The sequence below is a fragment of the Egretta garzetta genome, unplaced genomic scaffold (genome assembly GCF_000687185.1).
Source record: "Egretta garzetta isolate BGI_Z169 unplaced genomic scaffold, ASM68718v1 scaffold451, whole genome shotgun sequence".
NCBI classification, from domain to species: domain Eukaryota; kingdom Metazoa; phylum Chordata; class Aves; order Pelecaniformes; family Ardeidae; genus Egretta; species Egretta garzetta.
Window position 1 is genome coordinate 410,903 of NW_009258552.1, and position 17,937 is coordinate 428,839.

General features: G+C 47.4%; 1 protein-coding gene across 5 annotated transcripts in view; it reads left to right on the forward strand.

Moving 5' to 3' along the window:
* The window catches only part of CARD19 (caspase recruitment domain family member 19), a 34,446-nt gene that overhangs the window by 12,327 nt on the left and 4,182 nt on the right, over nucleotides 1-17,937 (forward strand). For 2 of the 5 annotated variants that reach the window (XM_035903343.1, XM_009647894.2), the window contains exons 3-6: nucleotides 701-854; nucleotides 5,315-5,374; nucleotides 7,240-7,311; nucleotides 8,998-11,623. In XM_035903343.1, coding sequence (XP_035759236.1) covers nucleotides 701-854; nucleotides 5,315-5,374; nucleotides 7,240-7,311; nucleotides 8,998-9,110 — 399 coding nt within the window. In that variant the 3' untranslated portion in view covers nucleotides 9,111-11,623. Of the gene's footprint in view, nucleotides 1-700; nucleotides 855-5,314; nucleotides 5,375-7,239; nucleotides 7,312-8,997; nucleotides 11,624-17,937 lie in introns of those variants that run through there. The other 3 variants (XM_035903342.1, XM_009647895.2, XM_035903344.1) reach the window with 3 other exon arrangements.

Below are 17,937 nucleotides of genomic sequence, written 5' to 3' on the forward strand. Positions count from 1 at the left end.
TGAAATAGAATGCTTTGCCAAGCATGGCTTTGGGCGTTTTCCAGAGAAGCTGGAATCAGTTTGATGTGTGTAAGGCTGGGTACGCGTTTTCGCTCGCTTTGTAAGATCTCCTAATATTCATCCCATTTTGGACTATGGAAAAAAAAATACTTTCTTCTGCAACTGCTTGCCATGTTGCCTGAGTAATGAGGATTTGTACGTGTGGCACTGGGTGCGCAGCAGTTAGTTGTGCTGGGAACAATGAAACGTAATCTTGGGATGATAAGCACACCAATATTGGGACTAATATAAGCAGTATAAAGTACCCTTTCGGGTAGGCAACTAAGGGAAAACTTGAAAACATAAAACTTTATAAGACTTGTAGATATTTTCTGTCAGTAGGTGTCAGAATCAAATTGTGGAATAGCGAGTAAGTACCATGTTAGTTTGAATACAGAGAAACTGTCAAACAGAGTAGCTGTCACTTTATCAGGACAGAAAAAGAATGAGGCAGGGGCAATACGCTGTCTATCGAACCGCTGGCCAGATGGAGCTGCTGTGCAACACCTGTCCTTTTCCAGTTCCCCTCATTCTTTTGGCCTATTCTATTAGCAAATTTAAAGCAAGCTCTGTGTCTTCGCTCCCTGGCATACTGTAAAGTGATGGAAAGTTATCTCCAGGTCTTGTAATCTCTCTTCTGATGAGTGCTTTTCTCTTACAGTTCAGGAATCCAAAGGCATCGCTCCATACCAGGCTTTCAGATCTGATCAAGCACCTTCAAAAGAAAGGAGAGAGACACTGTCAAGAGTTTTACAGGGCCCTACAGATCAATGCTGAACAGCTGTATAATGACCTGCCAAGCAGGAAAATCTTGAGTAAGTTGGTTGAGTTGTGAATTTTCTCATCGGGTGTATTACAAAACCTCATTCAGATGAGGTTTAGGTTATTTAAAAAACCTGTTTAGGCTATTTAAATAATTTTTGGAGTATACATTAGTTCCTTCTGACTGGAATTTTCTAAGCCGTAAGGGGATCTGACTGCATAGTTCTTGTTACTTGTTAACTGTTGTGGGCAGTCTAAAACTCTTGGGTTATTTTCAAACATGAAATATGTTAAAACACTTCAAGTGCAACATGTAAGATAGAGATACAAATTGTTTGAAGTACAATTTCTCTTTTCATAATCATTGCTTCTTAATGGCTTGTTTATTTCTGCTGTGTTTAGTCTGACTTGTAAGAACATTACAAACCTTAGATTTGTTAAACTCGAGACTCCAGTGACCCAGAAGCTTGGCTTTCCCTCAATCCGTAAATCTCCTAGCCGCGTCTAGCTTAACGTGCAGCAAACATTCATAGACTCTTGCAATGCTGAACTGTGACATTAATCACTTAGGGCTTGGTTTGTGCAGCTGGCAGGCCTGACTGATGTCCATGAAGCTGCCCTGCAAATATCCACTTAGGTACCGCAGAAGGGCTGAGGCTCAAGCAGATTTGATTCTGTACTGCAGAGGAGCTTGGTTCTTTAAGGAGAAGTAACAAGCCTGACTTGCCAACCTGGGATAATGCTTGCTGTGTATTCATGTTTGGGTTTTGCGTTTTTTTTTTCCTACCTAACAAACTGGAGAAAAGAACAGTGTTCCAAATGGATGGGATATACATTCAGGCATCCCCCATTCTGAGATGACTCAAGGAGCTTGAGGGAAAGCTCCCACATTTAAGTTAATGAAGCTGCAAAGGGGCTGCAGTTCAAGAAATCCTTATGAAGTACCTAAAAGCACTACTGCCTCACCAGTCAGTTTATTTCTAATTGTAAGAAACTCCACAGTTAGATGCCAGAGGAAATCTTAGACATGTGGGTCAAACTCCAGTGAGATTTAAACCATTACACCAGAAGTCCATGGGTTTAAAAAAAAACTATTAGACCTCTTCTATTTCTGGAGTGAAAATGGCATGCAAAATTGTAATTACCTTTGAAGACACTCCATTATCTAGCTGCATTTTGCCTTTCATTTTGAAGGAAAAGCTTTGTACCAGGCTGTAGGAGACTGCACCGCTTTCCTGCCTGCAGAGGGAGGCTGTGAGGTTACCCCAGGTCTCTGTATCCCATACCCGAACCCTCTTGAACTGGGAAAGTCTGGGTCCATCCCTGCCTCGGAATCTCAGATGAGCATGAATCCCTACTGATTTGGCCTTGCAACACCTTGAAGGCAGTGCATTCCATCTGATACTCATCTTGCAGAAGTCATGCCCTCAGAGGGAACAGGCTCTTATATCAAATAGTTTTGGATCAATTGTTTTTACTCCAGCAGAGCTCAAGAGCAAGAGGTTTTCCTGCCAGGCTGACCAGAAGGCAGCAGACAGCCTTTATTAATGAAGAGCAATTTAATAAGTCTTAGTGTAGTCACTAAGAATAAAATTGCAGGAGTGTATTGATGGTTTAAGAGTTTAAGCTCAGTAACACTTGCCTTTTACAAGCCATTTCTGAAAATGTGTCTTAACGTGTGTACACAGAAGCTGAGGCCCGACTACATCCCACATGGATGGTCTGAGTTCCGTTGGATGCTAGAAATAGCATAGCTGTGACCGAGTTCATCTGCACCTGTAAAACTCATGTTGGAAGTTGTGCAGGTATTGTGAAGATGAGCTCTCAGGCACACTGCCTTGTGCCTGGACAAAGCGGCCGAACAGCAGCTTCCGTAGGGTGTCCACATGTTTTCACTTCTAGCAAGAACACGAACGTGCTTGTCCTTCTATCTGATGTATGCAGTCACTTCTGAGGGCTTTTGCTTGGGTAGCCACAGGAGCAGGCAGGGGTAGGGCTTCTCACATTCAGATTGCACTAACAAGTGCCTGTGCTAGAAGTGCTCTGCAGAAAAAACAGAGTTATTTGTGGTGCCCCAAAGCTGTTCTGCTGCTGTTGCGTTATGCAAAGGGACTCCAGTAACCATCAGAAGTCATTAAATTGTGACAGGACAAGGGGTAGTGGTTTTAAACTAAACCAGGGTAGGTTTAGACTGGATATAAGGAAGAAGTTCATTACAGTGAGGATGGTGAAACACTGGAAGGGATTGCCCAGAGAGGTGGTGGAGGGCCCATCCCTGGGAACATTCCAGGGCAGGTTGGAGGGGGCTGTGAGCAACTTGATCTGGTTAAAGGTGTCCCTGCTCCCTGCAGGAATGTTGGGCTGGGTGACTTCTAAAGGTCCCTTCCAACCCAAAGCGTTCTATGATTCTATGAAATTCTCTGTTTCTTGGTACACAGTCTATGTTACCATCCTCAGAACAATGAGAATAATTTAAATAACTGAGTTAAAACACCACTGTGTGGTGAGATTCTGCAGTTTCCTTATATTGACCTGAGAAGGAAATAATGAGGTAATTGTGTTAATGAGTTCTGTAACTAAATCAAATGTCCGCATTCTGGATTGAATGGTTGATAAATGTCTTGTGCAGCATTTTAAGCTAAAACTGCAAACAATTTTATTCTTCAGGAAAAGCCCCATTTTCACTACGAGGTGTTATTGCTCCTTTAACTGAACTTGAACATTTTGAATATTAAAGGCATTATCCTTCTGACCTCTTAGCATGTACAGTTTTTATGTTACACAGATGTTACTCACAGCAGCAGTTGTTAAATTTGTCAAATTTAGCCCAGAGCATTTACAGAGTTGACAGTAGAATGTGTAAATGTGAAGAAAAAAGGTAATCCCCAACACAGGGAATTTGTTGTAAATGCAGATTGAAACTAAACAAGCAGCATTATAAACAACTGGAGAAATGACTGGTGAGAACGCTGATGGCCAGGACAGTTCTATAATAGATTACATGCAGCTGTACATATGAAGAATGTTTTCTCCAGAGAGAATCCTTTCAAAGATTTCTTTTTCATTTTTAAAACAACTTTAAAATTTGTACTAGAACAAAATTTATTTGCCTCACGCATAATATTTCAAGTCAAATGTTTAGTAATGTCTGAGAATTCCCACTAGAGGGTGGGTGAGGCACATGGCACAGCCAACTCCAGAGCTACTGAAGCTAAGCAGGATCTTCCAAGTCACTCAGAAAATGTTTTCATTTCTCTCAATGCTGACAGGCAGTAGGAAGGTAAAGGATCAGATCAGCCCTGCACAGCGATAGCCTGATGAAGCTGCAGAGGGTTGGGTGTGCTCTCCTTGGTTGCCACTGATGCATCGCGGGCCAGGGAGGCTTTGCAGCAATCCTTTCGCTTCAGTGACTCTCAAGCTTTGCAGCAAAGTGCTTCAGATATTTCTGTTTTGCTTGAATGCTGTGCCCTGTCACCCCACCAAGAGGGACCTATGTAGTGTGGGAGACAATGTTCAGCGTTGCCTGTTGGCTGGCAGCAGGTCCCCTTTGCTGGCGTGGTGTACGGGACACTTTTCCAAGGCACCTCACCTAGCTCCAGGTTGTCACATAGGAGAAGGAAGTCAGTTGAAACCAAACAGTCTCACATTCTTCCCTACTGATAGCCACAGTTGGAGTTGTCACTGACGACAGAGAGGTTTGGCTAAAAAAGTTGTTCTGCGAATTCATGTTGCATTAAAGGAAAGCCATTCCTCTGCTGTTTACGGTGACAGCGGTGTTGTTTGGTGTTGCACACATGTTCTGCAGACAATGTTATCCCACATCTGTATGGCAAAGGCCACTCTAAACGAGCTGCAGGTCTGCCCAAAGCAGAAACTGCCCCGCTGCTGCTGACCACGGAACACCGGTCTTAAGGTCAACCTCCTTTTCCACGAGAATTTGCAGAAAGACAGAAGCAAGAATTATTTGTGCCAGCTGTTAGCATGCAGACCTACAGGCTGTCAGAGCAGCTGCATGCATCTTCAGCTGCGACCAGAATCATGATGAATAACCCCCACCGAGCTGTGTGTTCCAAGCACTTCAGCTGCCAGATACGTTAATGCCCAGAACAGACAGAATGGCGATGCATTAAGTTATAGGCGTGTTTCCAGATCAGCGTGAATATTAACAAATAGTTTCAGTTTCTTAAAACAGCAATTCCTGGCGTCACGGCAGGATTAGCTCCTGCTTTCCGTGCTTGGGAGCAAGTGTAATGTTCCCTGTGTGCTTAGTGCTCAACCCAAGCAGAGGTGTTGCTGCAGCCGTTCATAGTTGCAGTCAAATGACAACGTACCTATGTCCTTTCATCAACATATGTCCAGATTTATCTATAGCGATGATTTACCTCCGGAGGGGTTAATGTTTTATGTCCAAATTGGGTATTTTTCTGCAATGTCTTGTTTTGCATGTGCTGATTATGTTCATTTGTTTGCGTGAGCTGAGTACTAACTTTTCATGTGTTGCTTTTATTTCTAGAAACCACAGATTCCACAGGGATAGACCCTGACAAGGAGAAATATATGCTAAATGACAGGGGTAAATAAATGCATATGGTGTCACCGGACGGAATGGCTTTTCAGATTATGATGCAGTTTATTTTATCGTGTAATTTGCATTTCATGTAACAAATTGTTTGTTTTATGACGTCTTTACTGTCACAAGTTAAGTGGCGTTAATGGAGGAAAATGTACTGAGCTGCTGTCGAGGAATCCAGTGCCAGGAAATTCGAGAGACTCTAGGGTTTAATCAATATTTACAATGGTAGTTTTACTTACACGTTTGTCTATAAACTCTTCATTTCCTATCATTTCTTCAACGCTAGAATAGTAAGGTCTGCTCAGCAGCTGCTGCTGTTATTTTGCATAAGGCCATCAATAATTTTTTAATGTAACTTTCAATTTTTTTCTTTTTTTTTTTTTTTTTAAGCTTTCAATTTAAGGACAAATAATTGGAAAACAAAGACAGATAAGAAGATGAGCAAGGGGGAACTTAAATGTATTTTCCCTAGGAAAACTTGTTAACTTTTTTCCCCCTCCTCAGCACCCGGATTAGAGAGGCACATATTTTATTCACTGAAAGAGATTGTCAAAAGGAATTGAAGATCTGAAAGAAAGCTGAGGAATTTTCAAAATTGATGATGAACTGTTTTGTCATTTAAGTTTAATTGATATTTATTTAGAAACTTGGATACAATTATGAGAGAATAAGAGCACCTTCTATGAGTTAAGCCCTTTTGCCAGTTTTCCCCTAAGAGAAAATTGGAAAGAGGGCCAGAAGCGCCGTTTACCTCAGTGTGTATTTTTGTAAGTCCATATATGGTTTTGCCTGTGGCGTTACATGGAATATTGAACCAAATTGCTGTCCGGCTCATTCACACTGCCATTGCTGGCTGCAGCATAACAGTACAGGTGGAACAGAGAAAGTGCTTGGAAACAAAGAAAATGAAATAATTCCTGTTCTTCCTTGTGCCACCAGAAGAGCTGGCCCTGGGCTGGAGGTTGTCTGGCTGCAAGCCACCCTCGTGGGGGGATTACGTCTGAAGGAGCAGCCAAGTCCTTGCTCCTTTGCTTTTTCTCCAAAGCCCTTGTCGGCCTGGTCAGCTCTGCTAATTCTGTTGGTCTGTCATACGTTTGCCCTTGAATTGACAGGTGCCGTTTAATTGCAGCTATGTGCATAGTGAAGTAAAAGATGCAAATAGAATATCAGGTAATACAGAAGCAGATATAAATCTTTATGAGGTTTTGTCTGTGGATAAGTATGAATTAGAGAGGTTTTATTGAGCATCACTACTGAACATCAGCGTTAAACTGCCTGTAATTGGAGGCAGGCGCACAGAGGAAATGCTTCCAGCGGGGTATCTGGTTTAGGGGTGCGTGTGGCTCTCCATTTCAGTTTTCAGCAGAACTGTAAACAGGAACAAGAATATTTGCTCTTGTCATGAAAGTGGAATTTGTGGAACATCTGTGGGGAAAAAACAAAACCCTAAAAATCTGCTGCTGAGGGACTGCGGTCTCCTGTGATGTGCTGCTGGCCTCAGGCAGTGCCTTGGCCCGGGGCGGCTGTTTCATGCTGCAGCGAGGTCCCAGCAGTCTGCTTAGTGTTTTGTTGTGGGGGTTGCACAAAGTTTAAGAGTGAGAAGACGCCGAAGGAAGCTTTCACTTCCATTTCATCAGATGTAGGTAGATGAACAGAGGCAAACAGTGAACAGTGTCAAAGCAACCGTAGTAAAAATTAATTGCAGTCTAGTAAATGTGCTTCATAGTACATTAGCTACAGAACATATCTAATTGTGACTGTTAGCTTCATTTGAATTATGCATATTAATAGCAATTGATGATTTATGACCTGAGCTAAACTTCCACTGCTCTGTCTTAACGTGTTTTCTTTTCCATTTTCTTTAGGTCCAGTGTTTTTCCTCGCTTGCTTTAGCATTGCTGCAGGATTTGCCTTGGTTTGGTATTGCTGTAACTCAGGTAATCTCCACTGGTGTTTTTTCTCTTGGCCACCTTGCGTCAGCACAGGGTGGGAGAGCAGTGTGCCTCTTGATCGAACATGGTTTCGTTAATAGAGCGGGTCAAGGTGTCATCATTCATTAATGAGGCAAGGATACGAATTGTGCTTCAGACATGCTGAGATATACATAATGGATAGTTTGCCTACAGAGGATGCCACAAATAGGGGCTCTTTTTAAAGACGGTAGTCATGCGAGCTCCTGTTGGTATAGCAATGGGTCACAATTCCCAGCCGTCAGGAGACAGACCCAAACCTTCTGGCTTTCACATCCCTTGGGAGCTGGTTGAAGCATGGCCAGTGCCAGGGCCGGAGGTCACTGGCTCAGCTTGCCAAGCCCGAGCTGCTACAGCCGTTGCTGCTGTTGCTGGCTCTGGGTGTAATCTCTCCCGCTGGCTGAAAGTCTTCTCCTTCATGGCAGCCAGCAGAGCAGAGCTCCTGCTCCTCTTTGCAGTCCTACCCTCCACTTGCCCAATGTTGCTGGAGAGCGGCAGCTCTTAGCAGAAAGCGTGTGGATGCCATGTGGCTCAACTTGGGCAAAGCAGTGAGTCAGTGCTGGTGGGAGAGGCCCTGGGGGAGAGGGTGGCTGACTCAGAGGCGTCCCTTTCTCTCGAGTCTTCTCATGGTGCCGTGGGAAGTGCCAGTCTTCACGTGGTAGATTGGAAGCAGAATCCAAGCTCTGTTTTGGTTTTAGTGCCTTCTGCTCCTTGTGCCTCAGTCACAGCAGTTACAGTCAGACGTTGTTCTTTACTGTTTTTTTTTCCCAGAGCTATAGGCTACGGCAGCACCAGTTCATGGACATTTCAGGTGATGGGGGAGCCTGGGCTGTGTTACCTTTCTTTCGCACATCAGAGTCCCTCAACTGGGCTGTCCATGGAGTCAGGCTTTAAGGCTAAAAGGGAACCGTCAGACCTTCGAGGCTAACCCCTGTGTTTCCTTAGCTGCCATCACTTCCTTTCATCAGGGTCAGTCACCAGCATTTAATAGAAGCATTTTCAGAAAAGCATTCAGGGACTGGTATCAAAAAAGCAGAGAGTCCATCACTTCCCTTGATCCCAGCTAATTTTCCATAGCATTAGAAGTATGTGTCTTATTCTGAGTTGGAACTGGTTTCAGCTCCAGCCTATCATTTTTGTTAAGCCTTTCTCTACCAGATTGCAGAGCCCCTTGGTTTTGTGCCAGCTGACATTTCGTATTTTCTCCCTGTGGAGGTCCTCGTGCCTCAAGTCAGCTCTCCGTCTTTATTTTTGCTAAAATTACCAAGTGATCTCTCCAAGTCTTTTGTTCCAGGGCTCGTTTTCCCAGTTTTTGAGGCTCTTTCCCATACCTAGCAGTATCTCAATGCCCCAGACCTAGGTGTGGTGTGCCAGGCTTGCACCGTCTGCTGCCATGCTCAGGTATAAAGCTGCCCCCTTACCTAGCACTGTAACCTCCTCTTTGTGTGTCTGAACTTGCAGCAATCAATCCTGCCAGGGTCATCATTGTCCTGTCTTGGCAGTTGATGTATACAGTACTGAAGGAAACGGGCTTTCCTCTGGAGTAAATATTTTTTTACTGATTTTTATTTTTTGTAGATGCTGCTTACTGGCTGGAATGAAACTTAACTGTGTTCACTTTCTCTTTTTCTTCCCATCTGCGTTCTGTTTTAGATACAAAAGTCATAGGAAGAGCGAGGAGAATCTTGGGCTTTTCTCCTGTTATCATAGGAAGACACGTTAGAAATATTGTAATGTTGTATTTGGAAGACATATCAAGAAATTAAGGAAAAGCTGCCTCTTTGCTTGCCTGCACAGCGTACCTGCCAAGGGAAGACAACGGTGCATGAATATTGATGTACTATGTGCTCATACCAAAGATTTTATTAACTAGCTTAATCAGTAATTGTGTTGCCTCAAGGTGTATTCAGAATCTCAGCTATATACGTCCTTCCTTCTGGGAATGGACCTTTTATTTTTGTAAATGCTTATTTTAAAATATTTATCGTTTGGATAAAAATTTTTTAATACAAACTTTAAAATTCTATCTTAAGTGATCATGGGTCTTAAGCCATGTTTGCATATGTGTTTTATACTGGAATGAAGGATCCCAGCTGTTCAAAGAATACTGGCCTGTCTTTTGTGATAATTTAAGAAAAGCACTTAAAGCCCCATGTACACTCAGAGCCTTACTAAGGACTGGATCTGTTTTGTCTAGATCCTTTATACTTACGCTGGAGCTCAGGTGGGCACTGGCACCTGCGACGCTTATCAGTGCCAGTTACCTTTGTGTCTGCCAGGCACATGCCGTGTTTTCTGGCTCCTCTCGTGCCTCATCCCAGCCTGCCTTGTTCACATCGACACCCAGCTGTTGGCCATGGGCTGAATGTGCTGGAGCTGGTGCAGGCTGGTTCCCAGCCCATGGAGGGTCCCAGAGCGTCTGATCTGAAGCACTTGAAACTACCAAGAAAATTTTTCAGATTTATTTAGCTTTTCCTTTTCCAGTGAAGTGTTTTGCAGTCCGTGTATCTAAGGAACTGAAGTAATCAAAGATATTTTGCAGGGACTGAAGAGCCATGGCATAGGGCTTTTTTATGGCCAAAAATATGTATGCTTACTTGAAGAGCCTGAGGTGGTTTGTGTCATTGGATGATGTTCTGTTTGTCTCCTGTGAGTTGAAACGTGAAAAGCTTGCAGGCAGTGCTGTAAGACTGAAATGCTTGAGAGAGATGCAGGGAGTCAGGGCTGCAAGTGAAGCAGCTTGGGGTTTCTTAGCTTTATGAACTTAACCTTGCTCCTGCCTTGCTCAGTGCAGAGCATAACAAGCCTGTGGCCCAGGGGAGGAATGGAGTACAGGGCCAAATTTTCAAATGAAAGGCCCAAAGAGGTCTTGGCAGGAAGACTTGCAAGACTTCATCTTGTGAGATGAAAAAGGGCTCAGAGGACCCTGATTCTACTCTTCTGATGAAAAGTTTTCACCTATGGCACTGGAGTGTGGCTGGGACACGAGCCGGCTGCGTGTGGAGGTAGCCATGGTCTTCGTTAGCTCAAACCTCAGGAACAGACGGCGCATCTTTGTGGCCATGGCTGGAGCGAGTGCAGCTCATCTCGAAACGCCCACGCGAAACCCAGCAGGCTGCAGGGATAGCTCTGCCACCAGGCTGTAAGGCAGCAGAAGCCGTCTGGCTCAGTATGTATGCTGACTCTGGGAAGGCAAGCTCCTGGTTGCTGGGTTTATGCTGCCGACAGTGCCTCCACTGGCTGCCCTGAAGCTGGCTTGGCTGTTCTTACAGGCTTTGGCCACAGAGCCGGCATTCCCCTGGTGGCTCCCCCGGCCTAACTGCGCAGCTCTCAACAGCAGACTTTTCTGCGCGGGCAGGCAGGTGTACCCCAGGATCAGCAGTGGGCCCAGGGATGTTACAAACACTTAATAGCCCAATCACTGCGGTGTAAAACGGGGAATAAGACAAATGCCATGCAAACAAAACAACACCCAGGAGAGGAGCTTATTTTGACTTCTTTCCCCCTGCCTCCACCCCACTGTCTCCAGTGTCTCTTCGATCTAATCCCCACGGGGACCCTGGTAGGGAGAAAACGGTGACGGAGCTGAGCACATTTCCTGCGGAGCTGGCTGAGTGCCCGGCTCTGCTGCGCTCATCGCTCTGCGAGCTGCTGTCGTGCCGCCTTCCATCTTGGGAAGCGCTTGGGTTGGGCTCTGTCGTTTTCTCTCTGCCTTGCCATGTGTTTAAGGTGGCAATAGGTTGGGGTTTTTCTCCAGCAAACCAGCTCTGATGTACAACGTTTGAAGCGAAATGTTCCTTTCCCCGCTGCTGCTCACCTCCTGTAGCAGCCCCTTTTTAAGGGACTAGGAAAAATACCTCTGGAATCTAAAGGGGTTTTAAATCTTCGCCTTGAAGCCAACTTTGAAACCTCATTAGAGGAACAGTATTCCATTTAACAAAAAAAACATTATCCAAAGTAATGGCAACAGTTAGGTCTCATATTAAAGCAGAAGCAGAGGCCTTACTGCTGCTAGACAGTCTTTCTCTTTAGACTATCCACTGTGTCACCCTTTGAATAACAGGTTGCAAGTTGTTGTGAGCTGTTTCTGAAGCATATGGAAGTCACCGGTGCCTTATTTAATCTGACGGTGAGATTCTGCTGTGCCTGCTGGTTGAAGGAGGCTGTGCAGTGCCAGAGCCACCCGGGTCTGCCCCAGGAGTGCGCTGGCTGGGCAGCAGGACACGGTCCTCCCACTTCTGAAACTGAGTGGCTTTCTTGAGCCTTGAAAACCATTTGGAATAGTTCCAGGGTTAGGGCTGGCAGGAGAGAGGAAAATGAGTCCTGGTTCATCCCAGTGTTGTTAGTTAAAGGACCTAACCGCAAAGAAGAGACAATAGTCTGTTCCCTTGTGAGTGCTAGTTTTTTAAATTAAAGGTAAAAGTGAGGCTAACTGTAAAATTGGTGTATGTATAGCCTGGCAGATGTTCTTTTTCTTGGGAGATTTTTCTTTCAGGAGCAAATACTGAAGTTTAACGTGCTTCTCTGCAAGCGCATCAATGCAGCACGTGCTGCCAATGCGGCGGTTCCATCCTCATTCCTGGAGGATGCCCGTGAGGGAGCTGGGTCCTCCTTGGCCAGCAGTGTTACTTACCGGGAACAAACCACGTGGGGTCTGGGATGAGCCTGTCAGCTGTGGAGTTCCAGCTTCCCCCTCGAGTCAAGGACAGCTTGTCCTTTGCTGCTGCAACTGTACTGGTATTTAGAAATGTGCTTGACTTAACGTGCGGGGAAGTTGTCCTGGCTTTGTGCGGTTCAGTAGGTGGGTATGTGTGCGGAGGACAGAGGCCGTTCTCGTGAATGCCCTGGTTCTTGTGCTGCAGACAGTAAGCGTAGAGGAGCTATTAAAAAGCAGCCATTTTCAACGTACCCTCTCTCGTGTTGTGCAACTCTCACTGAAGAAGTGAAATGTTTGGTTTTGCCTGCAGCATAAGCGGGTTGTGCCTCTAGCGGCACCGTGGGCTGAGGAACCCAACAGCTGTGGCGTGAGTGAGGCTCTCCTGGGGCTGAACGTGGCCCTTGGAGAGGAGCAAGGAGGAGCTGTGGGCTCCAGGCGGGAGCATGCGGGCTATGGAGCGGTTGGCTGCCCTGCCGGCAAGTGCCTGGGATGGACGCGTTGCAGCTCCCGCCGGGCACCGGCCCCCTTTGCTGCTGCACGACTTCGGTGTGAATCTAAGGGGAGGGAGCCAGAAATCATCCTCCCCCGTGTTTGTGTTTTTTTCTTGTGAATGGGCTTTTTGATTTAAAGTGAAGCCGAACTGCCTCTGGTTATCCTGGTGGCGATGTCGGGGCTCTTTAGGTTGAAGGATGAGGGTCAGCCGGGGTGGCAGCCCCCAAGCGGAGCACGCGGGCAGCTGGCCCCAGCACGGAGACAGCTGAGGCAGAGTGACGGGGCCGTCTGCGTGCAGGGAGCGCTGGGAAGCAAAGCGACAGGCAACGGAACATGCAGTGAATTTGCACAATTCCATTTAAAGACAGCCTGCTCTTTAAAGTGCTTCAGTGGAGTGCGATGTGCCCGCGAGGCGGAGCTGGAACAAAGCACTGATTCTCTCCGGGACACGCTGGGCTGCTCCGTAGCTGCTGGCTGGGGTTTTCAAAGCTGCTGAGGCAAAGTTACTCTTTTTATTCCTTTCACTTGTGATTTTGGGGGTTTTTTTCCCCTCATACTGTAACAAATTGAAAACACGTTTGGTCAAAATTTGAAGTTGTGAATGCTTTTCACTGCTGTTCTGCATGCAGAAGCACTACTCCAGAGCGACACCGTGCCGTAGCTGTGGACCCGGCGTTGCTGCTACGCTGGGAAATGCCAACAGTTTGCTGTGCTTCACGGCTCCCATGCCTTGCAATCATTTCTCCCATCTTGAACTCTGTAGAAATTGGTGGAATTTGGTTGTGTTTTTTTTTTTAATGGGGTGAAGCTGGCAATTAAATTGAAATAAAATCTGTACTGAGAAAAAAATACTGTTGTCTTTCTTGCAGTTAATGCTTTGCACTTCCTTCCAGAAGCGCCCCGCAGCCTCCTGCCCTCCTGTGGCTGCTGTCTGCCAGCAGACTCCCGCCTTGCCTCTGCTCTGCGATGGTAAAATTTTTGGTTTGGGTAGTTCTGGCAAGATTTTTAATGCTTTCATCTGCTTTCAAAATTCTTTGCAGTTTTCCTGCTTAACTCGCTTAGTGATCTGAAGTCACAGGGCGCCTCGGTGCAAAGCCTGGGTGTCTTTTGGCAAAGCTTTGCTGTGTCGTTCTGGGAGTCCAGCGAGTTGTTGCCCATCAGGACTCACGCGGAGGCCTGCCTCTTCGTGGTATGAAGTGACTTTGACACAAGATGGATTTTAAGAGTTGCTTGGACCACCCAAAAAGGGACTCTGAGTAAGAAAAGCATGGAAACAAATTCGTTACTGGCCTGTTCTTTTGGGTCAACTTGAAGGGGGATGTGCTGGCCCGGGTGCTCCTGTGGGCAGCGATAAGGATCCTACCAAAGCAGCGGGGTTGCTGGAGCGGGGGAAGCTTCAGGGGCAGTTGCAGACCTGTAGCAGGGGGGGGTTGCTGGAGCGGGGGAAGCTTCAGGGGCAGTTGCAGACCTGCAGCTGGGGGTGCACCCCCAGCTGCAACACTTTCCATGGGGGCCAAGAACCAGAGCCTTGACGCCTTCCCGTAGCCCGCGAGACTTCAACAGGAGCTGGGTTGTCGGTGTCAGTGGAGGACAATCTCCTGTTGGGGCAACTGTTGATCCTTCGCCCCCCCGGAGGGTCTCTCCCCTCATTCCCTGGGGCTGGTGTGGCTCTGGGGGGAAGAGGCTGAGGAGCTGCTGCTTCTCCGGGAGGATGTTCCTGCGTCGGCGCTGAGCAGGCACGTGGTGCCCAGGCCCCCTGCTGCTGCAGCAGAGCTCTTGTGCCCGCTGCCAGGAGAAGGGACCGGCGCAAAGCTTTTCTCCATGGACATCGCCAGGGTTTGATGTGAGTGAAAAAAACAGCTACAAAACTGTAGGACTTGGAGGACAGGGTAATTTTCATTATAGCTTCAACTTGTCTGCTTCACAGGGACATGGTTCATGCGAAGGAAGGCAGTGGCTCGGAGGGCGCAGGTCTGCAGCAGCATCGTGCGTTTAATTCAGTGTGGCTGTTTTGGTGTAAAAGAGCATTTGGGGTGAATCCTGCCCTGCCCTTTCTATTTTGGAGCACAGGCCACTACATGCTGCAGTCGCAAGGAAAAGCTTTCTGCCGTGTTGCTGTTGATAAATCTTTAATAACGTTGTGCCTAGGAAAGCAAAAACCTTTCAGACTTGCTCTGCGCTTCACGAGTTGGTAACAGGGGAAGTCAGACACCAGCAGCCAGAGCGCCACAGCACCTGAAGCCTGAATAAATGACTGCAAGATGTGTCCTCACGGCATGACTTCCACCAAGTCCTCTCTTTTCAGTAGCAAAATACCTCATTACCTTTTCCCTTAAGCCCAGGTTTTAGCTGCCCGGGGTGGGGGCGGGTTGCAGCGCCCAGGCCCTGCAGCCCTGTCTGGAGGATGCTGCACGTGCCCGCCGGCAGCACCGCAGCGCCAGTTCTGGCAAGGGCCTGGGCTGGCAGCACCGCCTGGTCCCTGCGGCTGGCCCCCCGCTGAATGCCAGGCTCTTGCGTTAACAGAAATTGAGAGATCTAAGATGATTTTCCAGTGCCTGCACGGGGTTAATTAATTTTAAAATTTCCTAGTGGACGTTACAAATAGGATGCCTGTGCCTCTCAAATGTTCCTGATCCCTAATGGTTGCAGGCAGCTGCATTGCACTTTTCATCCCTCTGTGGAGGAAAAAAAAAACCCCACCGAGACTGAGATTTCCAAATCTACCCGGGGCTGAGAAGGAGGCTGGAAACCTGTGGAAGAGGGGGGTTACCCTGCTCCCATGGCTGCCCGGGGAGAGCTCAGCCCTCTGTCCCTCTCCCCCCGCTCCTGTGTCCTGGGGTGACCTTTCCACTTGCCTGGGTGTTTTGCTTTCAACAAAGATTTGTTAAGAAGGGTTCCCAAGCATAGAGTGGATTTCAGGTATTTTCAGAGAGGGAGAAGAGGCAAAAAAATCTGTGCTCTCCATCCTACCAATTCCAGCGCGGGACTTGTCCTTGATTGGAAGGACAACGCATTTTTAAAATTCATGGGTGTCGAAACCCAAGGTTGCTCCTGAGCAGAGCTGGTGACTTCTGCCCCTTTCTGCTGCCAGAGAAGCTGGCAGGGGGGCGAGGAGCTCCCTGGCCCCGCTACGGTGGGGTGCAGTGCGGTAACCCCCGCCCTGGGCTGGTGCTTGGGCTGCTGGGATGGGGGAGACAAGGGGTGGCACACGGGAGTCGGGTGCCGTGCTGCAACAACCAGGAGTGAGCGCTGACAGCTCCGCTTATGCTTTTTCCTGCCCATGGGTGAGGAAAATCCAGAATCCATCGCTACTTTCAAATGCAAGATTGAACCTGTTATGCGCAGGTGAGGGGTCAGAGGCTGTGCTGGATGCTGCTAGACGTGTTACAAAGGCCAAACAGGCGCCTTCGTACACCCTTGGTAGCTTTTGCTCTCTGCCTCACACCTCATGCAAGCTGGCTGATTAAGGGCACTGGGGGGGGGGGCATTCTTGTCCCGTCGCGGTGAGCATGGGGCTGGTCCTGCTTCTGAATCTCTCACCTGGAGGGCTTACAAGGCAAGCGTGGGAGCTTTTTCTCCCACCCTTCAATCACACACCACCCCATGCCTGCTTTGCTTTAGCTTTATGCCGGTTTATGGTTACGCAGCAAGGCGCAGTTCGAGCCCCCAGAGGTGGGAAGAGGCTCATCCTTCCCTCTGCGGTCCCATGCGCGCTGCTCAGAGCTGGCCCCGAGCCACCCTGATTTACCACTGCTGCGTCTTTCTGCTCTGGGGGAACTCCATCCTGCCAGGAGGTAGGAGGTCATGGCAGGTAGGAACTGAATTTAAAGTCCAGGTATGACAGGTAAAATGATAGCAGAAAATAATAATTAATAATAATTTAGATAGCAGTTTTCTATGAAAGAGCTGCAAAAGTGTCTTTCAGGGTATTCCCAGGCAGGGAGCACTGTGGGGCACAGGCGAAACTTGTCTTGACTAGCATGGAGTTGTTGAGAAAACAAGTCAGGAGGAAATTCCTCATTCAGAGCTGGATGAAATTCAACCCTAGATGAGCCTAGGCTGGTCCCGACTCTGGAAACACGAACAAGACCATTGATCCATCATTGACTTGATGATCTTAAGGTCTTTTCCAACCTAAATGATTCTATGATTCCATCACAACCTGTCTCTGCAAGTGGAGGGGACATGCAAATTAACCGAAATTGTAACAGTGACATCGGGTTTGAAGATGCTGGCATCTCTGTTTGATAGTCGTGGTCCCTTGAGGATGCTGTGGTGACACCTACCAGGACAGCTGTGGGATGTGGGGCGTTCAAACCTGGATTTTATCAGTGTGGGGAACAAGGCGCTTTCGTAGAGTGGGAAGGCGAGCGCTGAGCCACGCAGGCCCGTCGTGGCTTGCTCTCACACTGCCCCAGCTCAGCACTTCATACAGCCTGATTCTGTTAAGTTGCATTCCCAGGATTTGAATCTCCATGAGTGATGGAGAGGCCCGGGGGGAAATACAGTCACTGCTTTCCTGAGCAATGCTTTCCCTGGCGTGCCTGATGAATCATATTTTCTGACATGGAAAAAAATAAATCCTATTTCAGGGAAAAACTGCATAGCTGTCTCCCTCCACAGGCTCCACGAGGCCAACACGAATGTGAAACATCCAGCCTTTCCAACGCTTTAAAATATTTTCATCCTGGATGCCAGAAAACTGGGGTAACGTCGGGTGGTGATGAAACCGATTTATTCTCAAATATTTTTGGCACCAGTGAAAATGGTTGGCTGCCATTTTCAAAAAATGTCTGCCCAGTGTGGTGCTTCATACCATGGCACCAGATTCACCACTCACCTCCCAGTTAATTAAAACCCGTACCATAAAAAGTGGGTTGGGGCTGGAACATGGGAAAACAGAGGAGGAGGAGGGGGAAGCATTGTGAAGAGGCTGGAAGAAAACATAACCAGAGTTTTTGCTGCCTCCACCTCTGGCAAAGCCCAGCTTGCCTGATGGGCCGGCGCTGGAGAGTGTCTGTGCCCAGCTGGGAGCTGTGGCACTCCCTGTGGGAGGGCAGCCAGGTTATTAAACAGTTCTTATGGAATAATCCGAGGGGGGAACCCAACCATGAAAACAGAGCTTCACTGCAGTAAACTGTGGAAAAGCATGTCCAAAATAATCCATGGCATCCGATAGCAGGGAAGGTAATTTTTTGTCACCACCACATTGGGAGGTTGGATAATAATGGATGAGATATTATTCTTGAAAAGATGGTATCCTGTGTCTGCCAGTATGTACCATGACGTACCCCGCAGCAGCATGTCGCGGTGCTCCCAATGTCACAGCCATGGCCGTTAGAAAAGTGGGGCCTTGCGGAAGAAGCAGCCTTGAACTGCCACATTTTTTTCACTTCATCCTTTTTGCTGTGTCTGTACCCACCATGACCGGGGTTTGCTCCCAG